Raw genomic sequence first — 15,437 nt, forward strand, 5'->3', positions numbered from 1 at the left:
TCTGGGCTCCAGCAGGCCCACTATGCTCTAGCAGAACTTACTGGGGGAGACGGCACAGAGCATGGGCCGGACACCGAAATCTGGTGTCCGTAAGAGGTCACACATCTTTTTTCCAGTTTCTGTACGGCGATATTCTACTGAAGATTATGTTCCTATTAGAGCTGTCAAGCGATTAAAAAAATGAATCTAATTGATTACAGGCTCTGTGATTAATTAACCTAAATTAATCGCGTACTTACATTTTTCCGAGAAAGTATTTCAAAATAATTTAATTCAAGTAAATTATGGCGGATGGGCGATTAAATTAATAATAGACATAATAGACTTTATAGTTCAATGTCTCTTTTATTTAAAACATGTCTTTCATTAACATACGGTGCATTTTAAGATCAAATTAATAACATTTCCATCTCACTCAAGATTCATTGCATCTCAGTCGAGTGTGGCTTGACGAGGCTGGCTGCTAGCGCTAGCTTCAGGGGCTGTGGCAGCTCGTACCTGCGAGCTTGCACCAAATGTTTTGCGTTGAGGTGATATTTAAGGGTTGATGAACTCCGGTGATGGGAAAATTCCTTACTACAGAGATTGCAGATGACGGTGTTCCTATCTACAGTTCCGTCCGGGAGTTGTTTGAACTTGAACTTTCCGTGCACTGGGTCAAAGGGAACTATAGAAGCGCGATTAATCTGCGTTAATTTTTTTAAAGCGTTATTTTTTCTGTGATTAATTAATCGTAATTAACGCGTTAATTTGACAGCCCTAGTTCATGTATATGTATATGTGTTCCTACAGTGGCCATCGACACTGTGTTGATTTGAAACCTTTAGAGACACTTTTTTTTAAGTTAACCACATCCGGCAGAGATGCGTTCCCCAATTAGGTGCTTACAGATCCCTCCGCCATCAGACATAAGAAACTGATCTGAAGTCGTATTTGTGAGACTATACCACCGCAAATGCAGCAAACATAAGCTGGTTGGTGACTGGGGTGATGCCATGTTTGTTGCTGAGCCGTTGCTTCGTCTCCCAACCTCTCCTAAATAACCTCAGTTCCAGGTGCTCTTGCCCAGTGCCCACTCCACCTGCATGGCTTTGGCCCCCGCTCCCCCCCTCAGCCCCCCCGTCGGGCGCTCGGTGGTCTTGGTGACTCATTGCAGGTCGTTCCAGCCCTTGCTTTGTGTTCTAATTGCCGCGGTCTGGTAGCGCAGGCCATTCCGTGCTCCTTTCATGTTTTCTCCGGCCACAGTGAAAGTGATGCTGTTGCTAACGTGCCCGGCGTGGTATGAAGTGAGTGCGTGCGTGTGTGTGTGTGTGTGTGTGTGTGTGTGTGTGTGTGTGTGTGTGTGTGTGTGTGTGTGTGTGTGTGTGTGTGTGTGTGTGTGTGTGTGTGTGTGTGTGTCTGATAAGCAGATGTTTATGGCCCAATTCATTGGACCAGTTGCAAAATGGGCCTGATGTAGATCCCCCCTTAATCAGTGGCATGACCAAGAGGTTCTGCTGCATTCTGACCTTTGCTGAAGTCTTTCTTTCCTGGCAAAGGACGGGAAATGAAGGCAAAGTAGAACCAAATGAGAAAGGAATAGAATATCAGGATTAATGGTATCTACTGGAAGGAGCAGCAGGTCTGTTTTTACATGGCGGAGCATGGCCTTGGTTATGCTCCAGAAGGCTGGTCCCTGTGATTGGGGGCTGGCGGCCCGGAGACGCAGTGATCCAGCCCCGTTCTGACGCTCCGTTTGTCACCGGCTGACTGAGAGCAGATGAGGAGCGATGTGGACGTGGAGAGATGAACCCCGCAGCGTCCAGGACCAGAGGGAAGCACCAGGACCAACAGGGCTATAGATGACGCAGACAAAGAGAGGCAGACAGGCAGACAGACAGACAGGCAGGCAGACAGACAGACAGACAGACAGACAGACAGACAGACAGACAGACAGACAGACAGACAGACAGACAGACAGACAGACAGACAGACAAGAGAATCTGTAGGCAGACAGACAAGATAATCTGTAGGCAGACAGATAAACAGACAGACAGAAACCCTGACAGACAGACAGACAGACACCCTGACCAACAGACAGACACCCTGCCAGACAGAAACCCAGACAGACAGACACCCTGCCAGACAGACAGACAGACAGACAGACACCTTGACCCACAGACACACAGAGAGACGACTCTTCGCTTAAGGAACCAGATAATGAGTCTCTTCTGAGTGGGACAGATAGAGAGACTCTCTGAAAGACAGACAGACACCCTGCCAGACAGACAGACAGACACCTTGACACACAGACACACAGAGAGACGACTCCTCGCCTAAGGAACCAGATAATGAGTCTCTTCTGAGTGGGACAGATAGAGAGACTCTCTGACTGACAGACAGACAGACAGACATCCTGCCAGACAGACAGACACCTTGACACACAGACACACAGAGGACGACTCCTCGCCTAAGGAACCAGATAATGAGTCTCTTCTGAGTGGGACGGAGGACGGCGAGTCAGCACGTTGAGGTATCAAACACGAGCGTGTGATGAAGCACTCGGCCCCGGCTCACACTGAAGCCACCCACCCGGCCCGGATAAAGACCCTCTGACACGCTAGTGTTTATCACGTCTGGAAGCTGGGCGGCTGCTCATACACCACTCACACACACACACACACACACACACACACACACACACACACACACACACACACACACACACACACACACAGATACAATAAAATATACACATAGTTACACACACACACACACACACAGATGCACACAAACACATACAGATACACACACAGATACACATACAGTTAGATACACACACAAACACAGATACACACACACAGACAGAACAACATCATCGGCACACGCATAAAACAAAATAACCAACATGGGGTACACATGGCGTCTTTAATCACTCTCCCATGTGTGTATGTGGGCAGAGTCCCTCAGTCACAGGTACGTAGAGGCACACACACATGGATACACACACCAGCCCCCTCCCACGCTGTTGTGGAGCGCGTCGCTGAGTCATCTTACACACCTCCAACAGCGGCTCGCTGTCTGAGACACTCACGCAATCCACGGTGACCACACACACACACACACACACACACGCACACACAGGGGAAAAGTGAAAACGCAAGCGCTTAAAACAGCCAAAACAAGACACATCACACAGGGCTGCCATCAAAGGGTTGGCACGTTCTTAAAAGGGGGTCTTTAAGTGTTCAGGTGTGTGTGGGTGTGTTGGGATGGGGTTCAGGCTCGGCATGACCAAGTCTCGTCTGTAATTTGTTTTGAGTATTTTTGCAGAGATGAGGAGACAAAGCGTGTAAGTATTCGACCACTGAATGTGTTTACACGTCGTCCCAGATACAACGTAACACTGTTACTGTGTGTGCGGTTGTGTGTGTGTGGTTGTGTGTGTTCACATCTGTCCTGCTTTTTATGTGCATGCACGTGTGTGTGTGTGTGTGTGTGTGTGCGTGTCTGTGCTTTGGAATGTGTGTCACAAGCGTGTGTCAAGGGTGCATGTGAGTGTGCATTGTAATATGTGCTGCAGGTGTGTGCGTGCGTGTGTGTCTGTGTGAGTGTGGGTGTGCGCTTGTTTCACGGGGAGGTCAACCTTCGGCCCTGGTTAATGTGCCACAGATGAAACCCAACGCTGGTCCACAAAAACCAACGCACCCAAACCTTTCAAAGCCGCAGGAAATCTATTAGCACCTGGTAGGACTCCTCCCCCCTCTCTCTCTTTCTCTCTGTTCTTTCTCTGTCTCGCTCTCCCACCACACCCTCCATCACCTCTCTCGCTCTCTGTTGTTTCTCTGCCTTGCACTACCTCCAGAATCTCTCTCTCTCTCTCTCTCTCTCTCTCTCTCTCTCTCTCTCTCTCTCTCTCTCTACATCTCTCTACATCTCTCTCTCTCTCTCTCTCTCTCTCTCTCTCTCTCTCTCTCTCTCTCTCTCTCTCTCTCTCTCTCTCTGTCTTTCTCTCTCTACATCTCTCTACCTCTCTCTCTCTCTCTCTCTGTCTTTCTCTCTCTACATCTCTCTACCTCTCTCTCTCTCTCTCTCTCTCTCTCTCTCTCTCTCTCTCTCTCTCTCTCTCTCTCTCTCTCACCCCACCCCCCATTGCGCCCCTAAAACCAGAGGATTAGAATGTCTGTGTGTGTGTGTGTGTGTGTGTGTGTGTGTGTGTGTGTGTGTGTGTGTGTGTGTGTGTGTGTGTGTGTGTGTGTGTGTGTGTGTGTGTGTGTGTGTGTGTAAGCATGGCATTAGCATAGATACACATTTCTCAGTGCACTTATTAGTATGTTTGGTGCTAAGTGTATATTTGACGTGTGAGTGAGTGCGCATGTGGGTGGTAGGGTTGGTGGGTGCGGTGTGTAAACTGCTTCTAATTTATTTGGAGCTGTCCCCGTGCACACGTGGAGCCGGTTAGCGGTGAATGAGGTGCCAGACAAGCATGCAGCAGCTGCTGCCACAAAGTGAAACAATAGCTGCGCCAGAAGATACAGAAGGCCTGGTCACTCTGGCTCAGTTCCAGTTCTCCTCCGTGCTCTATGGTCACTCTGGCTCAGTTCCAATTCTACTTCATGCTCTATGCTCAGTTCCCATTCTACTTCATGCTCTATGGCCACTCTGGCTCAGTTAGTTCCATGTTTCCTTCGTGCTCTATGGTCACTCTGGCTCAGTTGGTTCCTTGTCGCCTTGTTCACTCTGGATCAGTTCCTTGTCTCCTCCGTGCTCTACGGTCACTGCTATAAACTCTGAAGCCCAAGGCCCGTGGATCGAATATGAATTCTTAGGATTGAGTTGTAGCGCAACCCAAAATAGAACTAGAATCCTATAGTTTTAATGGGGCTTGAGTATATTTTGGACCCGAAAGTTGCTGTTATAACTCTTACCCTGGACTCCGATTAAACACAAGATTACCTTTGATTTTCTTTTCTTTAATCTTTGGGATCTAATTGCCTTATACTTGAAATTCCATCCAAAAACAATACAATAATAAATTTAGAATAATAATAATAATCCACCATAATACTGTTAACTCTTATTAGTGGGGCATGATTAGTCAACTCTTCAAGTCCTCTCTCTTCTTCTTCATCTTTATTGCTTTGGTTCTGGCTGACACCCACTGGTTCCCCTTTCATCAGTAGAGGGAGAGATAAAAGTTGGTTTCAGAATTTATTTCTATTTTATCTCCCCAAAAGTAGCAATATACGTTTTTAGTTTTGGTCTCCATTATTTCTTGGAAATATAAATATAAACATTACAACGATGAAATCACAGATGTTTCGGCCACTGATCTTTTTGTCACCTGTCTCTTGTCTGAAAACCCTTTGATTGGCACTTGGAAGTATTCTTGGATTCTTCTGTATCCATGTTTTTCCCAAGCCGGTGATTCTGCTCAGTGACCGCCTAAGGGGGAGAGCGGCAGAAGGTTGAATTCATGAATGGTTGTTTCATCTTATTTATCCACTCTCAGTGCCAGCACTGTGAGATGTCATTATATACCTATGATTGAGTGGTCTGAAATTTCAAACCAGTCTGAGTTGCTCAATTCTTTGCTTTTGGCGATAAGAACGTTTCTGTCATTTTTCCGCCATATCTAATTTTAATATTTATTTAGGATGAAAAAAAATCTAAACTTGTTGGAATTGTTGAGTACCTTAAAAGCTTAAACACTTGGTTTAATGGAAGAAAGAAGGCACAAACATAAATGCAATATTTATAAAGCAAGCCACAATAAAACAAGCTCAAATCTGAGATTAGCGTCAGATCATTTTCTTTCACTATAATCCAGGAAATATCATCCCTTCATCCACGCTTTTTTCCACCTCCATGGTATCCACTCCAGTCTCTAACCTCATTCTTTCTCCTTCCAGAACCTCCTAAAGGCCGATGACCTCAGCCCACTGCTGTGTCTGTGCGTCTGGACGCTAACGCACCGGCCCGTTCGATAGCTCGTGTCCGGGTCCCACCTAATTGGATTTATGTGGGGGAATGTTTTCCAAAGCCATACTTGTGAAATGCCTCCACATCTGCTGGCCATTAGCGGTGGACATAACACACAACAGAGGGAGGGGAAAGCCCCCCAACGCCTTGATTCATTGGACCGCGGCTGCGCTTTTATTGCAGAGGAGGAAAGAGGAAGGAGGGCGCCGGTGTCCCCGTCAGAATCAGCGTCCGCCGCCTTATCTCTTTCTGCCTTTCTGTCGCTTTTCTTTTTTCACTCAACTTCTTTCTTCCGCTTCCTGTTCTTTAAATGTCTTCTTGAAAGGGAGAAAGAAAGAAGAAAAAAAACACGAGACATTTTTCTTTTACGGCTTCAAACCCTTCAGTCCTCAGTGACTCTGGCTCTGGTTCTCTCTCACACACTCTATCTCTTCCTCTTTCTTCTTGCTTTTTCTCCATCACTGGCTCTCTCTATCTGTCTCTCTCGCTGTCCTTCTCCATCTTTTATTCTCTGTCTCCTTGACTTTCTCTCTGCTCTCTTTCTCCATATCACTCTCTCTTTCTACATCCGTCCTTTCCTCTCTCTCTCTCTCTCTCTCTCTCTCTCTCTCTCTCTCTCTCTCTCTTTCTCTTTCTCTCTCCTCTCTCTCTCTCTCTCTCTCTCTCTCTCTCTCTCTCTCTCTCTCTCTCTCTCTCTCTCTCTCTCTCTCTCTCTCTCTCTCTCTCTCTCTCTCATGTTCTTTTCCCATCCCTCTCAGCTTTTCCTGAACATCTGAGGTTCCAACTCATTGTTTTTCCTCTTACTTCCTAATTGCTCCGTAATTACTCAGAGTTCCCAGAACCTGACCTCCAACAATCCCGAGTATTTTCTTAACTCCAAACTCCACGCCACAGGTCTTCACTGCGACCCCCCCCTCCCGTCGCGCTCCGCCCTCTCCTCTCCGGGACCCCGTCTCTCTCCGGGCTCCTCGGAGGGGCCCATCCATCTAACTCAGCCGTCAGGACCTCCAGCGCTCCTAGCCTCCTCCTGCCGCCGCCTCACCCCCCCGGAGGTGTCTGGTGGGGGGGGGAGAGGGAGAGGAGGAGAGGACGCCCCGTGGCTCCATCCTATGGGGGGTGGGCACGGGGCCGGATACAAGAGACCCAGCGAGGGGGGTCCCCCGGACAGACCGGCCCAGCCCTCATCGGTCATCCGCCATGGGGACGAGAGCAGCCGCCTAATTGGTCGAGCGCTGGGAGGGGGGGTATGGAGGCTGTTATTCTAGCATCAGTAGGGGGTCAGAGGTGGGGCTCTGTGGGGGAGGGGCAGAGCAAGTGGGAGGTAGGGGGGAGATTACACCGGTGATTAGCCCCCCACATCTGAAACAGTGGAGCACTTTGGGGGGGGGGGGGGGGGTGTTTGTTGTGGGAGGGCTGAAATTGGGTGTAAAGTAATGGGAGGGGTCGTGGATACAGAGCTAAGAAGTGCGATTGGCTTACATACAAGCTTTCGTGTGTGTGTGTGTGTGTGTGTGTGTGTGTGTGTGTGTGTGTGTGTGTGTGTGTGTGCGTGTGCGTGTGCGTGTGTGTGTGTGTGTGTGTGTGTGAATACGTGTACATGCATGTATCCACATTTGCATACACACATCTATGTTTACTCTAGCCTTAATGGATCTAATGTTCCCCAACGTATAATCCATCAAACAACGCCGCCCTCAGGTGACGGGTGTATCATTTGTGTGTGTGTGTGTGTGTGTGTGTGTGTGTGTGTGTGTGTGTGTGTGTGTGTGTGTGTGTGTGTGTGTGTGTGTGTGTGTGTGTGTGTGTGTGTGTGTGTGTGTGTGTGCATGTGCCTGTGTGCGTGTGCCTGTGTGTGAGTATGTGTGTGTTCGGTGCAAAGTATGCGTTCAGGGTCGTGCAACGTGTGTGTTGCTACTGGGGGTATGTCCGACACCTTGTATAGACATACATGAGCAAAGATGGGGTGCTGACAGCTGTTAGCCTTAGGGGACCTTCATTCCCCCCCCCTCCTCCCTCCCTCCCTCCCTCCCTCCCTCCCTCCCTCCCTCCCTCCCTCCTGCCTCCCCTCCAATACTGATCAACACCACCTTCATCCCTCGTCCACTCTTCTCCCTCTCTCTGACTCTCCCTTTCACCTCCTCATCCAACTCAGTGGCCAGGGTAGAAGTGTGTGTGTGCATGTGTATGTGTGTGTGTGTATCTTCATTTCCGTGTGTGTGTGTGTGTGTGTGTGTGTGTGTGTATGTGTCTTCATGTCTGTGTGTTTGTGTGGAGGTGCGTGTCTATGTTAGATAATGCAACATGTGTCTGCAACATGTGTCTGCGTTTTTCATGCATGCAAGTGATTGTGTGCGTGGGTCTGTGTCTGTTGTGTGTGTGGTGTGTGTGTGTGTGTGTGTTGTGTGTGTGTGTGTGTGCGTATTTGTTAGCAGAGGGTGAAAAAGAGGAGTCCCACAGAATGAAAGTAATCAGTTGTTTACAGTGAGGAGGAGATAGAGAGTGAGAGGGGAGACATGGTTCCCACATAGAAAGGCTCTTGGCAGATTAAACTTTCACTATGAAATGCAGTCTAGGGTGGGTTCACTGTCTGACCCTCTGCAGACATTCTTCCCATGTCAATATTCTGCATTCTGTCATTCCCTTCCAGTCATTTGGCAATGCACTCCTTTCACAGTGAGAGTCATGTTCATCCTCAACCATTACGTTTACGTTGAGTACTCAATCTTCCCTTCTCATGGCAATGGAGGCTCTTCATAGAGCAAATGGTTTGGTCTTGTTTGATAGGAACTACAGATATGTCGATTTGAACGGTGAGCAAGGGAAGTGGACCCACAGATTCAGCAGGAAGTCACGTTGGGGAAGTGGTGAAAGGAAATGTTGAACGATGGGTCGACTACTGGAGGAGAGTTGTTTCATTCATATGAAAACTTCATCCATGAATGACTTCAGCCTGTACTAGAGTAAAGTAGTCCAGTAGGGTATACCATTACCCAGTTCGGCCATGAACCTAGAACCCCTGCTTATATGACCAGTGTTGCCCCCAGACATCTACAGGAGACCCCTCAGTGGACCAGATAACTGGTGTACTTTGTGCCGGACGGGATGTGGGGCCTGAGACTACTTAGGAGTGAGAATGCGTCTTGGTAATAATACTCCCTCCGTTTTTCCTTTTTTTCGCTGGTATGTTTTGAAAGAGCGGCCTCAACTTTCAACCTCTTCTCCTGTCATGCATAATCACCTGTCAAAACTAACTTACTTATCCATGGCCGTCAGAACCGCACGGGACTAGGGGGTTTGTTAGGGCGGAGGCGGTGGTGGTGGTGGTGGTGGTGGTGGTGGTGGTAGGGGGGCTAGCTTTACTCTTTCGTTCTAAACGTACCTATGCGCCCCACCTACCATATTTTCCTTCGAGATCGTTTTTTTGCGAGCGTCTGGATTTCGGCTTTGCAGCGACATTGATTGACGTCTGGGTCGTGACGTGCACGCTCCACGAGAGCCGATTTACTACCACGGCCACGCCCGCCTGGAAACGCACAATCTCTGCACTTCCCAATTGGGGCAGGCATACACACACACACACACACATACACACACACACACACACACACACACACACCTACACACACACGCACACACACACATACACACACACGTGTGCGCACAAATACACCAGTCTAGACACACACACACACACGTGCTCACGAACACGCGGAAACACACACACACACACACCTAAACACACGCACACACACATACACACAAATACACACGTCTAGACACACACACACACATGTGCGCACAAATACACACCTCTAGACACACACACACACACAAATGTGTGAGCACAAATACACACGTCTAGACACACACACAAATGTGTGCGCACAAATACACACGTCCAGACACACACACACACACACACACAAACACATACACCTGCCACTTACACCAGTACTTTGGGAGCTGCTTTAAACCAATATAGTTGCAGACTAAAGTGTATGGGGGGGGGGTTTGTGGAATGACAGGAATTAAATTACCTGCACGCGCCTTAATGAGAGGGTGCCCCCCCCCCCCCAGCGAACCCCCTCTGCTTCGCCTCCCCCCCCCCCATCTCTCTGGAGGGTTAGGCCACCGCCCGTTAACGGCCAAAGTGTGGATTTCCTGTCGAATAACGAGCAGGCCCTCCGCCGGGTTTGTGTCCGAAGCACAGGCTCACTTAGTTCAACAAAAGCCGTGCTGCTGCTGCTGCCGGTGCCCGAGTAGGATTGCTTCCAGCTGCAGGCGACCCTCCCTCCCCAGCAAACCCTCCCCTTCTGCCCCCTCCAGCCTCACGCACTTTACCCAAATTAATCTCAATTTTGCACATCAAGTCGTGACGCAGTGAAAAGTCCCTGGAAAGCGTCCCTGTCACTTTAACTCTCTGGCGGGAACGTTTGGAGCGAGACGCTGCCACAGCGGGCTCATCCCAACAGTCGTTGTTGAGGCGGCAGAAACTTTTTAATCTTCCGATTTTTTTACGAGGACATACTGATGGAAGACTTTATTACCGAAACGATTAGTTGTCATATCGCTAAGTATCAACACATCACCACATAGCACATGTTTTCACGGGGTTTGGGCAGAAATTACACGTTTTTCCGGCAGTGTTGGTTTTCTCGTTTAAGCTAAGTGTTATTGAGCACAAGTCTTGACAAGATCCTTGAGAAACAACTGCGACTCCCTCGAACAATAATGACAGAGTTGTCAAATCCCTCATAACTTAATTATAACTAATTGAACGTCTGATTGTTTATTTGATTGATTTTCAAAGAAGTCCAACCGTTTGCGCACGTCTTTTCGAGGGAGAACCGAGGAAGAACCGGGGGAGAACCGACCCGTCGGGTCCTCATGGCGGAGTCACGGCCTCCCGCGCTGAGCCAGCCGAGGCTGCTCGAGGAAAAGGGAGGTCCTCTACAGTCCTCCCCCTCCTCCCCTCTCCTCCCCCTCCTCCCCCTCCATCTTATCATCAGGACCGACTCCTCCGCAGAAAGGCCGACACTGAGATGCATGTCATGCACTCTCCTCTAAACCGGAGCGCGAAACAAGGGATTAAAAGCGTTGCCAGGAGCGCAGAGTGAAAAAAGAGAAGCAGACGGGGTCCAGACCAGTAAACCATTTAACCAGTGAGGGGAGAGCGGAGTTAGGACCGGCAACTGCAAGAGTCAGGACCTTTAGGCTTCTTCTTTTTTTAAAGTGTGCATCTCTGGTAGATCGGAAGGTGCCTGTGCTCCCCCCCTGCCCCTACCACCACCAACTCTGGACTCGGATTATCGTCGCATCCTCTGCGCGTCGTTTGGATTACTGTTGCTTTAATCCCGGTGGTCCGCCATGAAGACAGAAGTGTGGATACAAGCGCTGGTGCTGGCCGTGGTGTCGCTGGTGCAAGCAGGTACGGGGGGTGATGAGGGGGACTGGGGGGGGGGATGGGCACGGGGGGGCGACACTGGGACTGGGGGTTGATGGGGACCGGGGTCTGGGTGTCGGTATGGGACGCAAAGTGGCACGTTTTATCTTTTGTCATATCACACCATTCCGAAATTAATTAAAAGTAAAGAAAATATTGATATTATACCATTTGTAAGTTTCTTACACTTCCTAACGTCTTTTGTGACTGCCATAAATATCGTATTGATATTTATTGTTCTATTGTATCGTGTTTCCATGTAACTGTCATGTTTTAGTGTTTTGAATGAAAACAACCACACCGGATGACCGGACGAAATAGTCCACTTTTTTAATCATGAGCTGCTCTGGACCGTTCTCCCTTTCTCTTTTTTCTTTATATTCCAGCTGTTATTCCAGTCTGAAGTGCGTTAAACCATTGAGTTCATTTATAGTCCATCTGCTGGTGTGTCGCTACAAATTGAGGTCACGGTGGTTCCTTGTATAGGCTACACTCCTAACCATAAAATAGTGTGATGCCGTGTATGCGCACTGTTAACCAGTAAATAAAACCATTACATGCTGCGTCCATTCCCAGTACCGAGTTTGCGCGTGTCCCCCAATTCGCCGAATTCGTGAGTTTTTTGTCCTGGCAGCAAGAGATAGGAGCAGATTACCATCTGCCTCTCAGTGGTCCAGATTTTTCACTCGTGTGTGTGTGTGTGTGTGTGTGTGTGTGTGTGTGTGTGTGTGTGTGTGTGTGTGTGTGTGTGTGTGTGTGTGTGTGTGTGTGTGTGTGTGTGTGTGTGTGTGTGTGTGTGTGTGTGTGTGTGTGTGTCATGTGTGTGTGTGTGTGTGTGTGTGTGTGTGTGTGTGTGTGTGTGTGTATCTAGGACATATCCATAGAGGATTTCTGTTGCGTTTTACGGACGCAGATGTGATGATTTTGTATATAGTTTCCATAATCCGCCCCCAGAAACACATGTTTCCTCCGCTATCTTAACCATGACAGACACACAAACTGTTTAAAACTATCGGGAAATCGACCCGGTGTTCTGTGCTCTTTTCCAGCACACCCGTGTTTTCGTGCATGTGTGTTCTGGAATTTACATGCATTCGCGGGGTGGGCTGTCCAGCTCCATTCAAACTATTCGATGTATGTATAAATGGGATTTGGAGATAGTAGGAGTCCGGCCATAAGGGGAGGAGGAAGAGACTAAGTGAAATGTAATTGAGCGGCCTGGCGAGACATTAAGGCTGGAACAACAGGGTGATGAGTGCCAGATGTGGTCCGGTTCAGCCTAAACATTAATAACGCTTCCTCCCCAATAGCATTAACTAGGAGCCCGCCAATAGTCCAAGCGTTTACCGTCTCCTTAACGCAACACACGCGCGCACACAAGCGCACACGCGCACGCGCGCCCATCATCTCCTGTCGAAACTAGGACCATCATTCGTCAAACGATCTTGCACTTTCATCAGTGACTCATATAACCCTACCTGCCACTAATTAATGAATGAAAAATTTGTCCCAAAAGATCAATGCTTGTTTTATGGAAACTGCGCATGATGTAGATTTACAGATTTACCCTCTTTCGAAGATTTACAATCTCAAAAGTTCAACTTCTGAGGGTCCACTTAGAATAGACACCAGTTCCTTTGGCTTTATTTATTATTTGTGTTCAGCATACACCCCTTGGTGCAGCAGCTATTCTGTAAAGTTGTCTGAAATAAAGAGCTTTCTTATTTTGTGTTAAATTTAGTTTGTTGTGCGGCACTTTGAGTTAATGTCTGTTTTAAGTACACCCTCTTTCATCTCTTACTGTTACCCTGGGTCAATATTATTTGCCCTTTTCGCGACCATGGACCTCCTCGTCCCTGTATTTTGCAATTTGATTCTCTTGTTGTTTTCAAAGGCAAAAAAGCTCTTGAAACAAAATGGCCTGCAGCATTGTTTAGTTGGGAAATCAATAGCCTAATATATAGGCACACACACACACACACACACACACACACACACACACACACACACACACACACACACACACACACACACACACACACACACACACACACACACACACACACACACACACACACACACCTATAAAGTGTATGTACTCCCTGCCAAAGTGAATCACTGATGAAGACTTAAGTGATTTTGACTTATAGTGGTTTACATGACAAGGAGCCATCGCACTCCTGGGAAACATGATTCAGTTCCCACAAATACTGTTTGATTGTTATTTTCCCCCTCGAAAAATGCCTGGCATTTCAGTACTCGGAAAGAATAAAACATAAACAAATGACACACTTGGAAAACAAACAGCAGGGCAACAATCTACAAGACCCGAAAGGAAAAAGATACGAAGAACAACAACTTGAAAAAGAGCCAGAGAGTTTCTGAGGGGGCCGGTCATGCTAGATCACTTCAAAGACCACTGTGCCAGGTAGCAATGAAAGTCGGTATTGAGAAAAGCTGTTGTTTGGGCTCGCCAAAAAGGTTCCATATGAGGTAAAAGTGTCCGTCCTGGCCTGTATTACCCTGGCTGACTGAGGCCTGTCAACTACTCCCGGAGACACTCCCGTCTCTCGCCCATCGCACCGTCCAAAAGCCAACCCTGCACTTCAAGGTCATCTAACTTAGCATGAAGCACCTTTACCAGATGTCTTTGAACTGTTGTTTCATCCATGTGTGCATTTATTTATATATATATATATATATATATATATATATATGTACTGTGTCTGGATACATGGTTACCATGAACAGAGATGTCATAGGTCATGGGGAAAAGCTTTTTCTCATGTTTGGCTCTGATGTACTTTTTAGGATAGTCTACACAATAAATCCATGAGAACCCTCATTCATACCCCAGGTCATGTGTGTGTGTGTGTGTGTCTCTTAACGTGAATGCAATGCTGAGTCTGCTTTCTCTCCCAGGCTTCTGTAAGGAAAGGGAGCTGTCCCTTCAGAAGTATGAGAAGACTGAGAGCTCTTGGCTGGTGTGCCCCACCTGCCCACAGGCCGCTCGCGAGCGCAAGAGGAAGAAGCTGGAATGGTGTGCCTCTAGATGTAAAAAGGACAAGAAATTCAAATGCAGGTGAGTTACTTACCGTCTCCCTGCATTGCTCGAACTCCCAGCTATGCTCCCTTCCTTCTTCAATAACCGATTTTCACACTCCAAGCGTGCTACGTGCTTTCAAAATACATGGACCCCCCCAACACGCACACACCACTACCAACAACATATTTCCTTAATCACTTAGTCAAACACTTCCTCTACCATTTCCTGTCTACTTCCACAGGGCCTTCAACTTTGAGAAGCTCAGCAGGACGTGCCACTTGCTCCCCTTCGACCGCCTCAGCCCGGGAGCACAGACACAAAACAACGTCAACTTCACGCTTTACGAACGCAAAGGTAGCCTTCATCTCTCGGCCTTCTCTCCCAAAGCGAAACTGATCCGCCGTTTATCGCCCCATAGTGAGTCATGGAAGAAAACTCCCTGTGTTTCTTTGGTTCAACAGCTTATGTCCACTTGTTTTATCTTGGGTTTTTCTGTTGTCACAACACATCCAGAGTCTGCCGGTGTTGGCCCTTTGGTTCCGCAGCTTTAAGGGCTAAACGCCGGGAGAACCACGCACACATGTAGCGATGATCAAGTAGAACGTAAACAACCAAAGCCATTGTTTACAGTCTGAACGGCAGGCTTATTTCAAGTGCACGCGTTGGAATCCAACACTTAAGATTTTACTGTGAGAAATTTGAGCAAATTACCCCCAGTAACATTTAATACGTTGTGGGGAGCCGTCTGCTTTTGGGAATAACAGATACGCGAGGACATTTGTAAAACCTTCCTTGACCATAGATGGGAAAAACCTGGAATGCTGTTCTTCAACTCATTGGATTCAATGCAAACAAAAAGTTTTGAATGCACTTGTCATTTAACTTTTTGTCGGGACATTTATTGCAGGGACACATTATGTGGGGACGCTTTTTGTGGGGATACTTTTTACAAAAACGTCTAAGAAAACAAGAAAAGGAAATAGTTGT

The 15,437-nt window shown here is 47.8% G+C and overlaps 1 protein-coding gene across 1 annotated transcript in view; it reads left to right on the forward strand.

Annotated features, from left to right (window-relative positions):
* Positions 1-11,001: 11,001 nt before the first annotated feature.
* hgfa (hepatocyte growth factor a) overlaps positions 11,002-15,437 on the forward strand; it is a 25,837-nt gene continuing 21,401 nt past the window's right edge. Inside the window, exons 1-3 of the mRNA XM_056578892.1 lie at positions 11,002-11,389; positions 14,327-14,486; positions 14,692-14,804. Coding sequence (XP_056434867.1) covers positions 11,329-11,389; positions 14,327-14,486; positions 14,692-14,804 — 334 coding nt within the window. The 5' untranslated portion in view covers positions 11,002-11,328. The remainder of the gene's footprint in view (positions 11,390-14,326; positions 14,487-14,691; positions 14,805-15,437) is intronic.

Source organism: Gadus chalcogrammus, chromosome 19 (assembly GCF_026213295.1).
Source record: "Gadus chalcogrammus isolate NIFS_2021 chromosome 19, NIFS_Gcha_1.0, whole genome shotgun sequence".
NCBI classification, from domain to species: Eukaryota; Metazoa; Chordata; class Actinopteri; order Gadiformes; family Gadidae; genus Gadus; species Gadus chalcogrammus.